The sequence below is a fragment of the Citrus clementina genome, unplaced genomic scaffold (genome assembly GCF_000493195.1).
Source record: "Citrus clementina cultivar Clemenules unplaced genomic scaffold, Citrus_clementina_v1.0 scaffold_5, whole genome shotgun sequence".
NCBI lineage: Eukaryota > Viridiplantae > Streptophyta > Magnoliopsida > Sapindales > Rutaceae > Citrus > Citrus x clementina.
The window spans coordinates 34,890,413-34,906,474 of record NW_006262201.1 but is presented as its reverse complement, the minus strand read 5'-3'; the positions used below and the strand labels follow the sequence as shown (position 1 = coordinate 34,906,474).

The 16,062-nt window shown below is 33.8% G+C and overlaps 2 protein-coding genes across 4 annotated transcripts; both read left to right on the top strand.

Annotated features, from left to right (window-relative positions):
• Positions 1 to 8,697: 8,697 nt before the first annotated feature.
• On the top strand, positions 8,698 to 10,157 carry LOC18042910 (homeobox-leucine zipper protein HAT9). The gene is made up of 3 exons (XM_006433624.2): positions 8,698 to 9,448; positions 9,561 to 9,640; positions 9,741 to 10,157. The coding sequence occupies exons 1-3, from the start codon at positions 9,071 to 9,073 to the stop codon at positions 10,063 to 10,065; spliced, it is 783 nt and encodes a 260-aa protein (XP_006433687.1). The 5' UTR covers positions 8,698 to 9,070; the 3' UTR covers positions 10,066 to 10,157.
• Positions 10,158 to 12,078: 1,921 nt separating this feature from the next.
• Positions 12,079 to 15,640, top strand: LOC18041601 (branched-chain-amino-acid aminotransferase 2, chloroplastic). Of its 3 annotated transcripts, none has more exons than XM_024184173.1 (10): positions 12,079 to 12,741; positions 12,931 to 13,004; positions 13,310 to 13,481; positions 13,694 to 13,870; positions 13,960 to 14,091; positions 14,173 to 14,271; positions 14,471 to 14,587; positions 14,680 to 14,775; positions 14,989 to 15,101; positions 15,239 to 15,640. In XM_024184173.1, exons 1-10 carry the CDS (start codon positions 12,679 to 12,681, stop codon positions 15,351 to 15,353), a joined length of 1,158 nt encoding a protein of 385 aa, XP_024039941.1. In that variant the 5' UTR covers positions 12,079 to 12,678; the 3' UTR covers positions 15,354 to 15,640. The 3 variants fall into 3 exon arrangements, with proteins under 3 accessions (XP_024039941.1, XP_006433686.1, XP_006433684.1); XM_006433623.2 differs by having other exon boundaries at positions 12,081 to 12,762; XM_006433621.2 differs by lacking the exons at positions 12,079 to 12,741; positions 12,931 to 13,004 and adding an exon at positions 13,018 to 13,208.
• The last annotated feature ends 422 nt before the right edge of the window (positions 15,641 to 16,062 follow it).

The window sequence follows — 16,062 nt, the reverse complement described above, 5'->3', positions numbered from 1 at the left end:
AAAAAACTTGACTACAAAAAATTGAAATAAGTAAGAAACGGTGAAGATGCTGAAGTCGTTACTGTAGCAATCATGGAGCAATGACAGAGAAAATTTCGCACGAGATAATTAAAAAATTACGATCTAAAGTTTTCAAAAATAAATTATATGCACCACACACTCTCAGTTGCCCTAATTTTGAGTTATAAAAGTAGCATGCTTGGAAAAGAAAAGGGAGAGTCATCACCCAAAGGATATACTGTAAATAAACAACAAGAAAAATAAAAATTAAGAGATAGGTTGAAGACTGTACTAGAGGAGAAATCGCAGAGATCAATTCGAAATAAGTTCTTATTTTTTTTTATATTCTATTTATTCATTGGGATGTATTTGATGGTTGAAACTCTTTTATTTATTTTTCTATCGCAAATCACAAACTGAATTTGATTGTAGTTGAGTGATAAACAATCTTAATGGATGTTTGACTAACATACGCGTGTTTCTCTGTGTTTGTTATAACATTTTGTCTTAATTATATTTATTTTAATTATCTATTTCAGCTAACCACTCATTTAGGGATATTAGCTAAGAAAGAGCCTAAACAATGTCTGACTTAGTGGATCTAATTAAGGCAACACTTGGTTTTAAATTTAGTTTCCCAAGTTGAGTTAATCTCAATATGAATAAGGTCATACTTGATATAAAATTAGTGATGAACTAGATATAGGGATTCACCTTGTAGGGTAAATAGAACCTATATCGTTTAATGCTATATTTAAAGTTGGCATAACAATTGGTCATTGTTAGGTTGTATTAAATATAAGATATCCAACATGTGACAGCTGAGGATGCATGAGAGATTCTGCCTAGTGCTGTAATAGATGATGTAGTAACGGTATTGTAATTGAAGGCATGCAAACTTAATGATTGCCACTTTTGCCTTTTTGGAATTGCAGAAGCATAAAATAGTATGTCAAATTCATGGGGTTTCAACTAAATTTGCTTGCTTCAATAATAAAATTTACAATTATATCGACATTATGTGTTAAAATGCTACATTTGGCTATTCACAACAACAACAAAATTAATAATTACCAAAAATAAGTAGAAGCAAAAAATTTAAAAGAAATGAAAATTATCTTTGATTGCTGGCAATAGGTGGTTAAGTCCGGTGAAAAATGTGATCGTCGGTGAGAAGGGGTTAATGGCTAGCGCAAAACTTGCTCTTTGGTGAAAATTTTCTTCGGCTTCTCACAAACACATGCACTACAGCTGTCGTCATCTACAGTACGTAGCTCGCCGTTGCATGCCAACGATCGCCGTTGTCCCCTTGTTCGTGGAAGCTCAACTTTTAATCCTAGATCCAGGCATAAAGCTTCCATGATAATTTTTTGTACTTAATCTTCACACTTTTTTCCCCCTGATTTGTTACTATCTTTATTTTTTTTCAGCTTTATGGTTTCTTTGGATTCTTTGTTTGGTTAATGGGAAAATTTTGTTTGGTTGATGGGAAAGTGCCGGGACAAATAAAAAAAGAAATCCTTGCCAACCCGAATTTGTAACCCGAACCAAACCAAATTAAATTCTGTTTGGTTCGGTTTGAGTTTGAATTTCAAACCCGGTTAGGTTGAATTCTCTAACTTGAACAGGTTGTAACCCAAACCAAAATTCGATATGCCCACCCCTAGCCGCAAAGGTGGTAGTGAAAGTTTTTTGCAAAGGCCCTGACATTAACTTGAGCGTCAGAGAGATCACGCTGGAAAAACATCCGGCACCCCACCTAACAGTTTGTTGTGAACGCAGGCAGATTTTCTAAAAGGTGCACATTGTCGAAAAAGGTTCAAGTGTCAAAGTGAGGAAGTGTGAATAGAATCTGTCTCCAATCAAACAAATTCAGGTGTTGAGATAATTATCTAGTTGCAACAAAGTTCAACCATATTTTGGCATCAATAATATATGTGGAGAGCAATTTTGGAATTATAAAGGTGTGAATTAGGTTTTGGAATTATAAGGGTGTGAATTAGATTTCTTGTAACTTATTAAAAAAATTTTATGAGGGGTGCATCCTTAGGAATGCGGTTAAATTTGAGGGGTGTCGAAAGCTCAACTCCTCAAAATTTCATTTTCTAGATTTGGCACAATCCAAACATTGACCGGCCGTCTTTTGTTAATGGGAAGCAGCAGCTTTTGTGGGTTTGGGCCATGAGTACAAGATGTATAATCTACGATGATTTTCACATGAAATGTTGTCCCTTGCCCTATAAGAGTGGTCTGAAGTTGTGTGTGAGAGTAGTCTATTTGAGCTTGAAAAATTTCTGGTATAGAATCATTTACTTTTAAGTATCATTTTGTAATAACACGAGAAAATCGTTAGCTTTTTGGTATTTTCTATAAGAAGGTTTTGAATTTGAGGTGAGACAACTTCGTTGCCTTGTCCTTGTCCCCATGCCATTTCCTCCTTTGGTTGGGTAATATCGTTAAGGATTACAACATTCAACTCCCAACTTTAGTTTTAATATTATGTGTTAATTATTTATTGAAAGATAGAATTTTTTTAGTTTGTAAAATTATTTAATCACTATCCAATACATAAATGATACATCAGTTAAAATATTTGCTCTTATTTATATTTTCTCTCTATAGGTGTGTGTATACGTACACGTTATAAAATTGGGCTACTATTTGGACCCGCAACTCTAATAAGGCCAACTCAGAACGAGCTACATGTACCCAGTCTCGGCCCTTCCGTTGATGATGATTTTAGCCCTAAACTCGATTTGCCAACAGAAACAGCTTACATATTTTCAATTTTTGTTTTAAATTATTTACTTTTATTTTTTTCCCCTTTTTGTAAAAGGAGACCGGAAGAGCCAAGTAAAGTGGCATCTCGTTCTAGTTTGCGATTTTCTTTAAGCGGCGTAAAATGTTTTAGTCAATTTTTTTCCGAAAAGGATTAATCTCTATCTGATTTCTTTGATTTGGCGCACATACTATTTTGAGCAATTAGTTTATGAGAAAAACTTGACCATGAATATTATTATCTTACAAGACTGAAATAATCATCCACTACTATCCCACCTTTCGAGTGAAAAAAAAGGAAAAAAAAAAACTATTTTACTGATTATAGAATTTTATACAGTATCACGTGTACAATTTTTTTTATTTTTTGTAATTATTTCTAAGTCTAATACTTTAATTAAAAAAAGAGTTGTATGCTCTTTTGACCTAAGGCGTGATATGTGAGAAAAAGATTGTCGGGTTTATCTCATGTTCCAATGAGAAAGAGTGGTCGATTTACAAGTATGAGGAAAAACCTCATCCCTTAAACTTGTTTTTCAGGTTGAGAAAGGTACATATCTATCACCTAACAACTTAATATTAAGATTTAAGAGGGTGTTGATTCATATTGAGCACTAGGAGGAGATCCGATGAGATTTTATGATTCACATTATCCTACAGATTTCAAAATGTCTTCAATCTCATCCAATTTACCAACCCACTAGTTTGAATAAAGTTAGATCTAATTTTTATGAATTGAGCATATTGGATTCTGAATACCCCCATTTCATACATACATATATAGAGTTTTTCTCTAGTGAGAACATCCTCATTTTGTTAAAATAAGACTGTCACTGAAATTTAAAAAAATACATATTTCAATACATTAAAAATTATGTTTTATTTGTCTCTTAATATATTGAAATCTGTTTTTTTCTTTTATTTTTATACTGACATCATCACTTTATTAAGATGACGTTGTCCTTATTAGAAAACGATTATATATATTTAATAGTATAATGTGTAACTTTGTTAGTTCGTCGGTTGTCAAGTAAAAAGAAGACAATTCCAACACTCAAGAAAATTTTAGTGGACAATATATCAATAGTAATTCAATAGATTGTATTGGTTAACGTATGTTGCAGAAACTCTCAATGTTCAATGTTTAGGTTTGTGGCAAGCCCACTCATTGGAATGTGGGAAGAATCCATTTGGTAACATTTTCTATTCCATCCTATAGTCTCTAACGAGTTTGGGATCCAGTGTAACGTATATCCACAAGGAAACCCGCTGTAATGTTGATGTAGATTGATCAGGTGGGGGCTGGCATGCTTCGGTTTCTCTTAACTAACTACTATCGACCAGCTTTTAATCCACGTCCATTATAAGATCTATTAAGCATGATTCTTCATTAATCTCAATATTTGGACCTACATATATGATATATTTATTAAACATTTACTCCAAGAGAGACAATGAGACAAGCCCAAGTGGGTGCATGATTGAGCTTTTCTACCTTCACTTGTCTGTCCGAGCGTACTCTATGCCTAATGAAAATAGAGAAAAGATACACCCTTTTCAATATTCATGGTTTGACATTTTGTTGCTACATGTAAATTTTTCTACCTTTCTTTCTCTGTGATAAATTACAGAGTACATTATTCTTGCTAACAGAGGTTTAATTATGAGGATCATTAGAATAAAAAATCACATATACGTCATGGACAAATCTCTCTCTCTCTCTCTCTCTCTCTCTCTTGATTAGCGGAAGATATAGATTTTGATTAATGATGATGCTGCAGACAAAAGTGGTGGCTTCGTAGATATGGGCGGTTGGTATATATGTAAAGGAAAAAACAAACAAAAAGGCACCTTCTCACCTTCTCACTGGTCGCCCAAGCCCTAAAAAGGCCGCAAGACAGCTGAAACCTTATCCCCAACATTATTACCACTGTTTTGTTGCTACAATTCTCTGATCCAAATCATAATCCCTTTAGAATCGAATGCTCCATCATGTCAAATCATTTGTGGGTTCCACGTTGTCAAGAGAATTACCAGTTATCCCACCTGACTGCGAATTGAGAATTAAGCTTCGATAAAATGTACGTCTGCTAAGGGAATTAATCTGGTACTACACTTTCTCATAAACACAAGGGAACTCTTAATTTTTTAGTGAACTTTTGTGTATGATAAAAGTTTATAGGTTTTTACATGATATCAGAGCTAAACGAATAACCCACGAGTGAGTTCAAAATATCTTGCTATAGCATTGGAAAAAAAAAACTTAAAACAAAAAAAACACATGGTGGAAGTGTTAAAGGAATTAAATGCTTTTGATTTTCTATAAATTAATAGTGTAGGGACCATATAAAATCAATTAATTTAAAAAGATAGTAATTAATTGATAGTTTATTAATTTATAGATTGTATATACAATTCAATGAATATATATTTAATCAACTAAATATTTATTATACTTTACCAATCTAATCAATTAAACACGAATTAATCCACTAAATAAACATCAAATTAACCCAAAAATAAATTCAAAATTATTGTAATTTCAGAATTCGATCCTATAACTTTTAGATTCAATAAGAATAATTAGAATTGAGATCCAATTATATTTAAATTTTAAGAAAAAATAAATAAAAATAGAGTTATATTTTATTTAACAAAATATCATAGCAGTAATATTTGTAAATTTGACAAATTATTAATTTATAATATGAATGAAACCATAGAGTTGTATAAATGTTTCAAAAAAAAAAAAGAATCTAGTGCTGAGCTAAGTTTTTGTTGAGCCCTAAATCAATGGATAGAAATATTTTAAATTTTTATTATTTTATTTATCTTATCTAACAAGTATTGGTTCAGTTCTTGATAAAAACTTAACATTTAAACCTTATCTTTTAAAAAAAGTAGTATCTTATTAATTTACCAAAATTATTAATTTAATATACAAGAGAGGATAATAAGTATTAATTATTAGAGACTTTACGGTATCTATTAGGGGTGTTCGCGGATCGGATTTTACGGATTGGACATCAATTCATATCTGATCCATGATTTTGCGGATTATAATTTTTCAATCCAATTCAATCAACGGATTGATAAAATTCAATCCAAATCCAATCCATACATCCTGCGGATCAGATGCGGATTTGACTCAATCCATATCAAATCCATACGTCTGCGGATCAGATGCGGATTTGACTCAATCTATATCCAATCCACCATTTTGCGCATTAGTTTTTGAATTAAAAATTTTTAGTTCTCTCCAACTAATGAAATAAAAAAAACTAATATAAAAATAAATTTGCTACCAATTAAATTTAAAATTGAATAAAATTTAAATTAATTAATTATTTAAATAAAGCTAAAATAATACATTTAAAGTTTCAAAATATAACACATCGAGACTAATTATTCAAATAAAGCTATAATAATACGTTCAAGGTTTCAAAATATAACAGACCAAGCTTAATTGTTCAAATAAAGTTACAATAATATGTTAATATAACACCGAAATTAATTGTTCAAATAAAGCCACAATTAATTGAAATGACGAAGTTTCGGAAACCAAACACAGTCTGATCCTTCATCAGGGCTGTTGAGCCTGTCGAAAAGTGGTGATTACGGAGCCGTCCACGATGGGAACCAGGAGAAGCCGTACGGGTGGCGATCTTGAAGGTTGTGATAGTGAAATTGTTCAACTGGAACCAATGAATGTGAAGTGGCTCGATGGACTTGGGAAAAAAGATGGCTTGCTCTCGCTGAAATCGCGCGGCCGACGTCCTTCAAATCCGTGTTGAGAGTGTATCCAACCAGTATTGCGTGTTGCTACTGTGTGTGACGGCGGGAAAGCTTAGGGTTTTTTGTTTGCAAATTATTGGTGACTTGGCGTCATGTTACTTTGCTTTTGGGTGACTTTGCAAATTGTTGGTGACTTGGCATTATGTTACTTTACTTTTGCTAGTGCGTGTGACTTTACTTTTATTTTGTTTTACAATTTTTACAAGTTATATTTGTATATTTGATTATTTAATTATTTTTCATTTTATATTATTATTAAGTAATGACTAAGATATATTATAGTGCTTATGTAAATGTGTAATGTCACATTTATAATTTTTTTTAATTAAATTTATAATATTTTTTTTAATTTTATATATATATATATATATATTGGCGGATTCACGGATTTCTATAGATTTACAGAAGTAAATGTATATCAAATCCATCGAGTGCGGATTTTTAAATTTTCAATCCATATCCAATTAATTAATTCACGGATCGGATTTATACGGATCGAATTGAGCGGATCGAATGGATTGAGCCGATCAGATTGGATTCTGAACACCCCTAGTATCTATATACATGTTACTCTTTGTCTCGTCTTTCCTTCACGAGAGTTCTAAAAGAAAGATCAATTAATTTAAGTTTTGGAATCACGCGCCATGTATGCCATTATTTTAGGAATCTTTTTTATAAACTCTTTAAAAAAATAAAAATAAAAATCTTTGCTTTGTCGTATTAGTTAGTATTAATTAATTAGGTTAAGGAAAATTAGTTTATTATTTTGAATTGCCATGCATAATTATTCCTAATCATCCCTTGGATCACGTATATCATTTAGTATTTTATAATATCTATTCTCCGCTTTGACGATGAAGGCTCGGATAATGCTATCTTAATGCTGGAGATTTCATGACCTAATCATCTGATAAATAATTTTCACATATTAAATCTCTATCTGTTTTTTTTTTCTTTTCTTTTTTTTTCTCTAAAATGAACTCTATGCGTTTGTTAATGAAAAATCAACCAAATTAAATATATAAAAACTTTTTGTATTACGGTTAGATGTCTTATCCCTATAAAATTGTCGACCATGACCCACATAAGGTAAGCATTGATGAATTTATAGATTCGTCGGTGGATTGATAATACCACATTGGTTTTCATATCCCATCACTAATGTTTTTCACAAGAAAATCCAAAAATGAAACTTCCAAGATAGATAGTTGATGCAATTAAATAGTTAAGAGTAGGTAAAATATGTGCTTGGTAGCATAACTGAACAACTTAAGGGAAATTATTATATATGATTCATATATAAAAAGTTATAATTTATGAAAAATTAATAAATATTAATGACTAAGAAGATATGGCAATTACGGCAATTACATGTAAGCGATCCCATCTATTAAAATTTAAATACTTAGATAAAAGTTGAGATTCTTAATTTATTGTAGTTAAAAATTTGTCATTAATCTGATTGCGAAGTATATATATAGGGCATGATGCATGCAATCATGTGGATCTTTAAGGTCGTGCATGTAATTTAAGAGTTGGTTATAACTTTAACATATTTATAAATACTTGTTATTGTAAGTTAAAAGATCAGTATTCTCTAAAATTTTTTATCAATTGAAGGACACAACACACAATCTTCAATTCAAGAGTGTGCACACACACACCCCAAAGTAGCATTATTAACATATAACTAAAGTCCATATTTCGAGATTAATTGAAAGCAACACATGCATTTAACTAGTAGTGGGGGACGTTTGAGTGGTTTCCGACTTGGCGTTACACTAACGTACATGTGCAAGCATCTAATAGATGAGTCTTCATTGACACTTATGAAATGTTGTCTCCTCCCTCTAAATGACTAAATTCATCATTAATCAGCACCGTCCTTATCAACTCTATAAGTATGTCATCTGATCAACAAACCCACAAAGTTGGATATGTGTTTGTGTATGTCGTCTGTATGCTGCTATTGCCAACACAAACACACACAGATAAAGCGAATACAATCTTTGTTGAAGGAACAATGAATGTAAAATTCCACCTGTGCGTAGCTGGTAGCTCGATTGAATGTAAATGTGTTTCGTAATAGCTGGAGTGATAATATGGAATGAGAGTTGGTGTTTGATGGGTGAAACCTTTCATCTCCATTCAAACTTTAAAGAAAAAAAAGGCGCCTGTAGAATGAAGGTAAAAATGAACGAATTATTCTTCCTATATATGTTGCCCTAGACATCCATTTTCCAATTAATTCCAAGTATGCCACCATTTCTGTTTTTATACATTGTATTTTGTACACTTAAAAAAGAATCTGTTTCAAATAGTCAACCCTAAGAGGGGGAAATAAGTGGGAATTTTCCCAACTCTACTCATCCTTATTAATTCCTTCGACTAATCATATTATCTTCCCCAAGAAGGCCTCTTCACACTCTTCTTCGCCCCGTATCAACAGTACCATCGATCGCAAGTCATCAATAATATTAATTCTTGAGCACAATTAATGGAGTTTGATGATAGTACATGTCTTGGTCTCGGGATCCAAGGGGCACTGCCACAATCTGATGATCATGATCATCAAAAAAAGAATGGTAAGAAACTAATCTTGAAAGACGATCAATTGTTACCATCTCTTACGTTAGGGCGCCGATCGGAAAATACGTTGAAATCAGCTACAAAAGAGAAGGAATCCACCGATGTGCTCCAACAGGCTTCTTGTATGAGTATGAGTATGAGTGCATTATCATCAATTTCTAATTCAAAGGGAATTAGGGATCATCATGAAGACGAAGGCGGCAGTCCGAGGAAGAAACTCAGACTTACCAAACAACAGTTCGCAACTTTAGAAGATACCTTCAAAGAGCACAGCACTCTCAGCCCCGTAAGTATACCATCTTTCCTTTTCTCTTGATTAATTAATTAGTTAATATTATTAAAAGTTTTATTAATTTTATATTTATATATACCGATTTTTCTTATCATGTGTATTTTAGAAGCAAAAGCAAGGTCTAGCAGAAAAGTTAAATCTAAGGCCGCGGCAAGTAGAAGTTTGGTTCCAGAACAGAAGAGCCAGGTTCCTTAAATTGGTTTGCAAATCATATTATACATGCGTGCTCTTTTGAAGTGGTTCGTATATATTCTCATGTCCTTAATTTGTTCTCCTTATTGTGTAGGAGTAAGTTGAAGCAGACAGAAGTAGAATGTGAGTTACTGAAGAGATGTTGTGAGAAACTTAAGGACGAAAATAAGAGGTTGCAGAGGGAGGTGCAAGAGCTTAAATCAATGAAATTATCAGGGGCACCTCTTTATATGAAGCTTCCTGCTCCCACTCTTACCGTATGCCCATCTTGTGATGAGAAGCTTGACGGTGGCGATGGCCGTGATGTTTATGGTGATGGTTATGGTGACGGTGATGGCTCCAGTACTAGTAGAAGTTCTTTCACTTTTGGATCAAAGCATCTTTACAATTCTTTCACCCACCCATCTGCATTTTGCTAGCTTTATACATTCACGGGCCAAAACACTGTTATTTTTGTTCGTGGCTTCTCTCTTGTATGTACATATATTTGTTTTGAACTAGTTTAGTTGATTCGCGCATAGACTCTCTATCTCATGTCCAAATGTAATCCGCTAAATTTTAAAAAGATGTTTGTGAATGGATTATTTGATCCTTTTTCTTTAAGAAATTCAAAGGTTATTGATGTTGATTCAGTTTAATATTGTTGTTGGTTCTGGGAAGCAGCTACCCTCTATATTGTGTTATTATTTTCTGTACTAATTAAAGAATCTATGATTTGATGAACAAAAAAACATTGGATTTCGGAAAATCTAGCAATCTCGTATTTACATGATTTTCTCGTCACACATATGTTTCAATCAACTAGGATAATAGTGATACAAATATGTCTAATAATAGTTATACACATATGCCTAACGGTGAATGAATAAAGAGTATTGCATAAATCTTTTTTTTTTTTTTTGGTTTTGACCACGAGGTATCCTGGGGAGGGCCCCAACTGTGGGAATCACCTTTAAGCTCGTACCACAACCCAGACTAGAAGTCACCGCTCGAACCGAGAGGCACAGGTTCTCCCAACAAAGGCGACTTCCCTGCGACTCAAACTGGGGAGCAAACCCAATCAAGCCACTTAAGGGGACTCCATTGCCAGTGGAGCCAACACTTTGTTGGTGTATTGCATAAATCTTTAATTATATTTAATATGGATCTAGTGTTGAGTATTCTTAACTCTTCTAATATTCTGCCACACATGCATGTATAGTAATATATGATTTTTAAAAAAGAAAAAGAAAAAAGTTAGCTCAGTTATGAATTCAAACCCTAATTATATACTTACAAATATGTGAATTCAAAATTAAGTCCAAAGAGAATCCAATCCTATATTGCTGAAGAAGTCAATAACGATAGGAGGATTGGCAAACACCCAGCGTCCCTAACTATTCATGTCCGGATCTTCATTCCGATAAGTTCTACTACCATTTGATTGCACGCTCGCAATTAAGAAATTAGAACAATTTTCTTAATTAATGACCTTGCTTTTTTTTTTTTAAGTAGCATAACTGAAAATTATATTCTTTGGATGAGGATTTTCAAATTTGTTATGAAATAATTATAATTTTATGGATGTTCATCAAAATAATCTTTTGTCTCTTGACCGAATAATTCTTCATCTCTTCTCCACTATCTCATAAGAACTTATCACTGATGATGTATCCATTTACTAATCATTTACTTCATTTGTATGGTTATGTTACTATAAGAGGAGGACTTATCTCTTTATTTGTAAATACTTCAGATTAAATAAAATTCTGCTCTAAACATTATATCTATAATCTGTGCTCTTAATTGATAAATAATTTCACAAAATCAAAATTTTACCAATCAAATCAATTAGCATATACTTCGTAAAGTTTGATTATTGAACAGGGCATTTAATAACCGACGACCAATGCACTTTGGCACGAAGAACAAATTAATTGACATCCTACCTATTAAATTAGTAGTCATATAAACCAAAAGAAAAAAGAAAGAGAGAGAAAAAAGTTATCATTGAGCCTCTCTCTATTATTGAGTCAAATGCATGCTTGCAACAAATTAATTGTCATTTAGGCTACATGCAAATATCTTGAAGACCCAAGGAAAACGACTCTCTTTCTCACTGGGCCTATCTCTGGGCCCAATTTGTGCTTAGGCCTTCAGAGTTCAGACCAACGTCGACAAACAGGTATGATTGCATGGGATCTATATTAGAAAATTTACAACGGTTCATAAAATTAAGGGAAAAAAAAAACTCAAAATTGAAAGCCGGTGACCGTCACTGTAGAATTATCACATCATTTTTCGTACTGATCCAACAGTGCACATGAAGACGAATTATTGATGTAGATGGTATCCTAACTTGCCTTGTCGACGTGATATCTTATCATGATCAATATCATGGTGCAATCTATATCTATTTAGGCTTCCTTGCATTACTCTCTCTTTATTGGTAATTGATTGCCAGCTTATGGCCAATAAACTTGTGGGACGGGTAGCCTTTCTCTTTAATTTTTTCCCCCCTTAAGCTTTTAGCAAGGGATCTTGGTAAATTTCTCAAAATAAATCTTCTGCGTGGCCATAAAATTCATTTCGTATTTTCTTTTTCTTCCCCTGAACTTGTGGTCGATGCTGACTAAAAATAGTTGGCTGCGTTCGGGTTTCCACCACTTGATAATTCACTACCACGATCAAGTTGGCGAGAAATCAAAATAAGCTCGAGGGGACAGCTGCGTGTGGACTTCACTTTTCTTGCCACATTTTGAAAGGATTTTTCTTGGATTATTTCTGACGTTGAATCTCCAGGCAAGACCAAGTCCACGTACATTCATAAAAGCCCCTTATAAAGATGAACAGCACATCTCTCATTTAATTACTTAAGTCAATCCTGGCTCCTGGGTAGTTACGTGTCATTTCCTATACGTCTAGCCCACTATAAATTGATTTCATTTCGTGCACTTTCCATATACGCAAGCTAGCAGCTCTTTTGGAATTGGGGAATCTGTTCCGTCCGTACTTCATATTGCTCAATTACCTAGCTACCTTTTCTCAGAAGAATGATGAGGCCAGCAACAATGATTCGAAGCGCATGCTTACGAAATTTTAGTCAATCTTTGCGGGTTGGTTCTGCTTTTCTCAAGGTTTGCTGTTAGGCTTTTCACTTTAGTCAAGATATCTTGGACTTGGAGTTTCTTCTTAATAGTCAATAATTCAAAATTGCGTCAAGTTTGAATCATTTAACCAATCAACGTTTTATTTCTTTTAAAGTTGAAGTTACTTAACACATTTACCTTCTTGAACTTTTGTAGTCTGGAGATTTCTGTAGATACACGTCCCAGGCTGCTGCTTCTCTGCAACAAGTTTGTGAACCATCTGCTTACAGGTAACTGTGTGTTACAAAAGTGCAAATAAATGTAAACCATCTCTACAGCATTATTTCAATGCTTTGGTTATAAAATAACAGCAATAATGTACACTCGATGTCCGAACCATGCAAATGAATGAGTTCAATCTGTAATGCTCTCCATTTATGAATTCTGTGCCTTGGTTTGAACAACTCCTATAGCTTGAACTGTTTGTAACAATGGTAAGATATCAAGGAGCGAAGGAATTATTTGTAAATTGTGTACGTATCTGTTCTCTTGCCCTCCCTGTAATGTCCTTATGATTTTTGCTTTTGTTCTTTAGCGACGATGAGAGTGCTGATCATATGGACTGGGATAACCTTGGCTTTGGTCTTACACCAGCGGACTACATGTACACCATGAAATGTTCTAACGACTATTTTGAGAAAGGACGGCTGAGTCGCTATGGAAAGATTGAGTTGAGCCCTTCTTCAGGAGTCTTAAATTATGGGCAGGCGAGCTCCATATCTTTCTTGATCCATTATTTCCTGCTTTAATGACCCAATTGATTAGTTTGCAGCCGTTTTCAAATTGGAAACTTTACATGATTAGTTTTTCACAAATTGGTTTCTGGCAAATTAGATTCACAACTTCAGCCAAGTTTAAACTAGAACTAGTAATTTTCTTTAAAAAGAAGAACATAGCTAACCATACAATATCTACACAGGGACTCTTTGAAGGTATGAAAGCATACAGAAAGGAAGATGGGCAACTCATTCTCTTCCGTCCTGATCAAAATGCCACCCGCTTGCAAACTGGTGCCGAGAGAATGTGCATGCCTTCTCCCTCAATTGATCAATTCATTGACGCTGTTAAACAAACTGCTCTTGCCAATAAGCGTTGGGTAATTAACTTTAAAACATTTTCTTTGCAACGATTTTCGGTTCCCGTTTCACTTCTTCTTGTGATTAGTTAATAAATTGAAATTAACAGGTTCCTCCTCCTGGGAAAGGGTCTTTGTACATAAGGCCTCTACTTGTCGGAAGTGGTCCTATATTAGGTTTGGCTCCGGCACCTGAGTACACATTCCTTGTATTTGCTTCTCCTGTTGGTAACTATTTCAAGGTGGCTGCTTTTTCTCATGAAACTTACTCCGGCTTTGAATTTTAAACAGGAGAGTTAATATTAATCTGTTGTGTGATTTAGGAGGGTTTGGCCCCCTTGAACTTGTACGTAGAGGATGAATTTCACCGTGCAACTCCTGGTGGAGCTGGAGGCGTTAAAGCCATATCTAACTATGCTCCAGTAAGCGAATACTTCTCTCTCATGCTCTTTGCAAAGAAGTTGAATGATCACAACACTACCTTACCAGCCATTAGTTTAATTTAACTTCTATGGAACTAGTTTTTCTTTTTATAAACTGTGATGTCTTGTTTGCCGCCAATTGTGAACTTTTTTTAAAAAAAAATTACGTTGTAGCTTAACTAAGCTTTTATATATGTAGGTTCTGAAAGCAATAAGCAGAGCCAAAAACAGAGGATTTTCTGATGTCTTGTACCTAGACTCAGTGAATAAGAAAAATCTTGAGGAAGTATCTTCGTGTAACATTTTCATTTTAAAGGTACTGTTAAATTCAAAATTCTGGACCTTATTTCTTATATCTTTGCTTTATGTTGCACTCTTTTCCCATTGTTTATCCTAAAATCTTTTCAGGGCAATATTATTTCCACTCCTGCTACAAGTGGAACCATTCTTGCAGGGATTACTAGGAAAAGCATAATTGAAATTGCTTCTGATTATGGTTTCCAGGTACGATATCCTTTATTATTTGGAACCATACGTTAACTGACGTGTTGTACATCTATTTCCTCTAAAATTTTACACAATTGGTGATTTCTAGTTTTGATAGCAGGATTTGGTAATCTCTTTTCTTTTACTCATCAACAGTCATATTTTATCGATTCACCTTGTATCTTATGTATCCTTGGTGCATGCCTTCTAAAAACATTCAAATTGGGTCAGGTCGAGGAACGTACAATTCCAGTCGACGAATTGCTGGAGGCTGATGAAGTATTTTGCACAGGAACTGCAGTAGTCGTTGCTCCAGTAGGCAGCATAACATATCGTGGAAAAAGGTAACCAATTACATTACATACAGTGACTGCAATTTCTCTTGCCACTACAAGAACTAACTAATGACATTTAAAGAACAAACATCAAGCAAAAGCGTGGATAATACTTGTGTGATCACATACTGCTTACGTTTCTGCAGAATTGAATTCAAAACGGGAGCTCAATCTGTGTGTCGGGAACTATACTCGACCCTCGTCGGAATTCAAACAGGTCTCATTAAAGATAACAAGGGCTGGACATTTGAGATTAATTAGGCAGTACACATTCATCGGGTATGCAGTGAACAGAACAGAAGCATGCGCCTAACTTCAGCTTGAAGCATCATCGGATCTTCTAGTTGTAAACGGGACGTTCATATCAGAGCTCAGGCGACTTGCGAGTAGCCAAGTGTAGATCTTGTCTGATAATATCCAGTCTGTTATCTTGAAAGCTAAAACTATCTGAAAATCTGTAATATAGCTGATTGTTTGAGAATTTAATGCAATCCCAAATGTATACTTGCTCGCACGTCATATAGAATCGAAATTCGATTTTTAATGGAGTTACATTTGTGTTTTTCGTCACTTCCACCTGGGTCGGGTCGGCCCATGTCCTACATGGACCAGTAAAGAAGTAGAATCGGAAATGATTTCCTTCTCTGTTAATATGTGATAATTAAAAAGTCCTGAAAATCCACAAATTGGGAAGTGCGGTGTAAATGAGGTCAATGGAAATTTGAGCAAAGTGATGAGCATTATTCACATCCGATTTAAATTCAAAGGTGTATTATCCAAAAAGGTCATCGGATAAGCATTTGAAAGTCACAAAACAAAAATTTCTAAAAATGAGAAATGAAGTAAATTTATATCTAACACATAAACATTATTATTTAATTAGTGCTACATATCTTAAATTTTTTATCCCAAAATACTATCATGAATGATTTGTTATTCATCAATTGGTTAATAAAGAAAACATAATTAA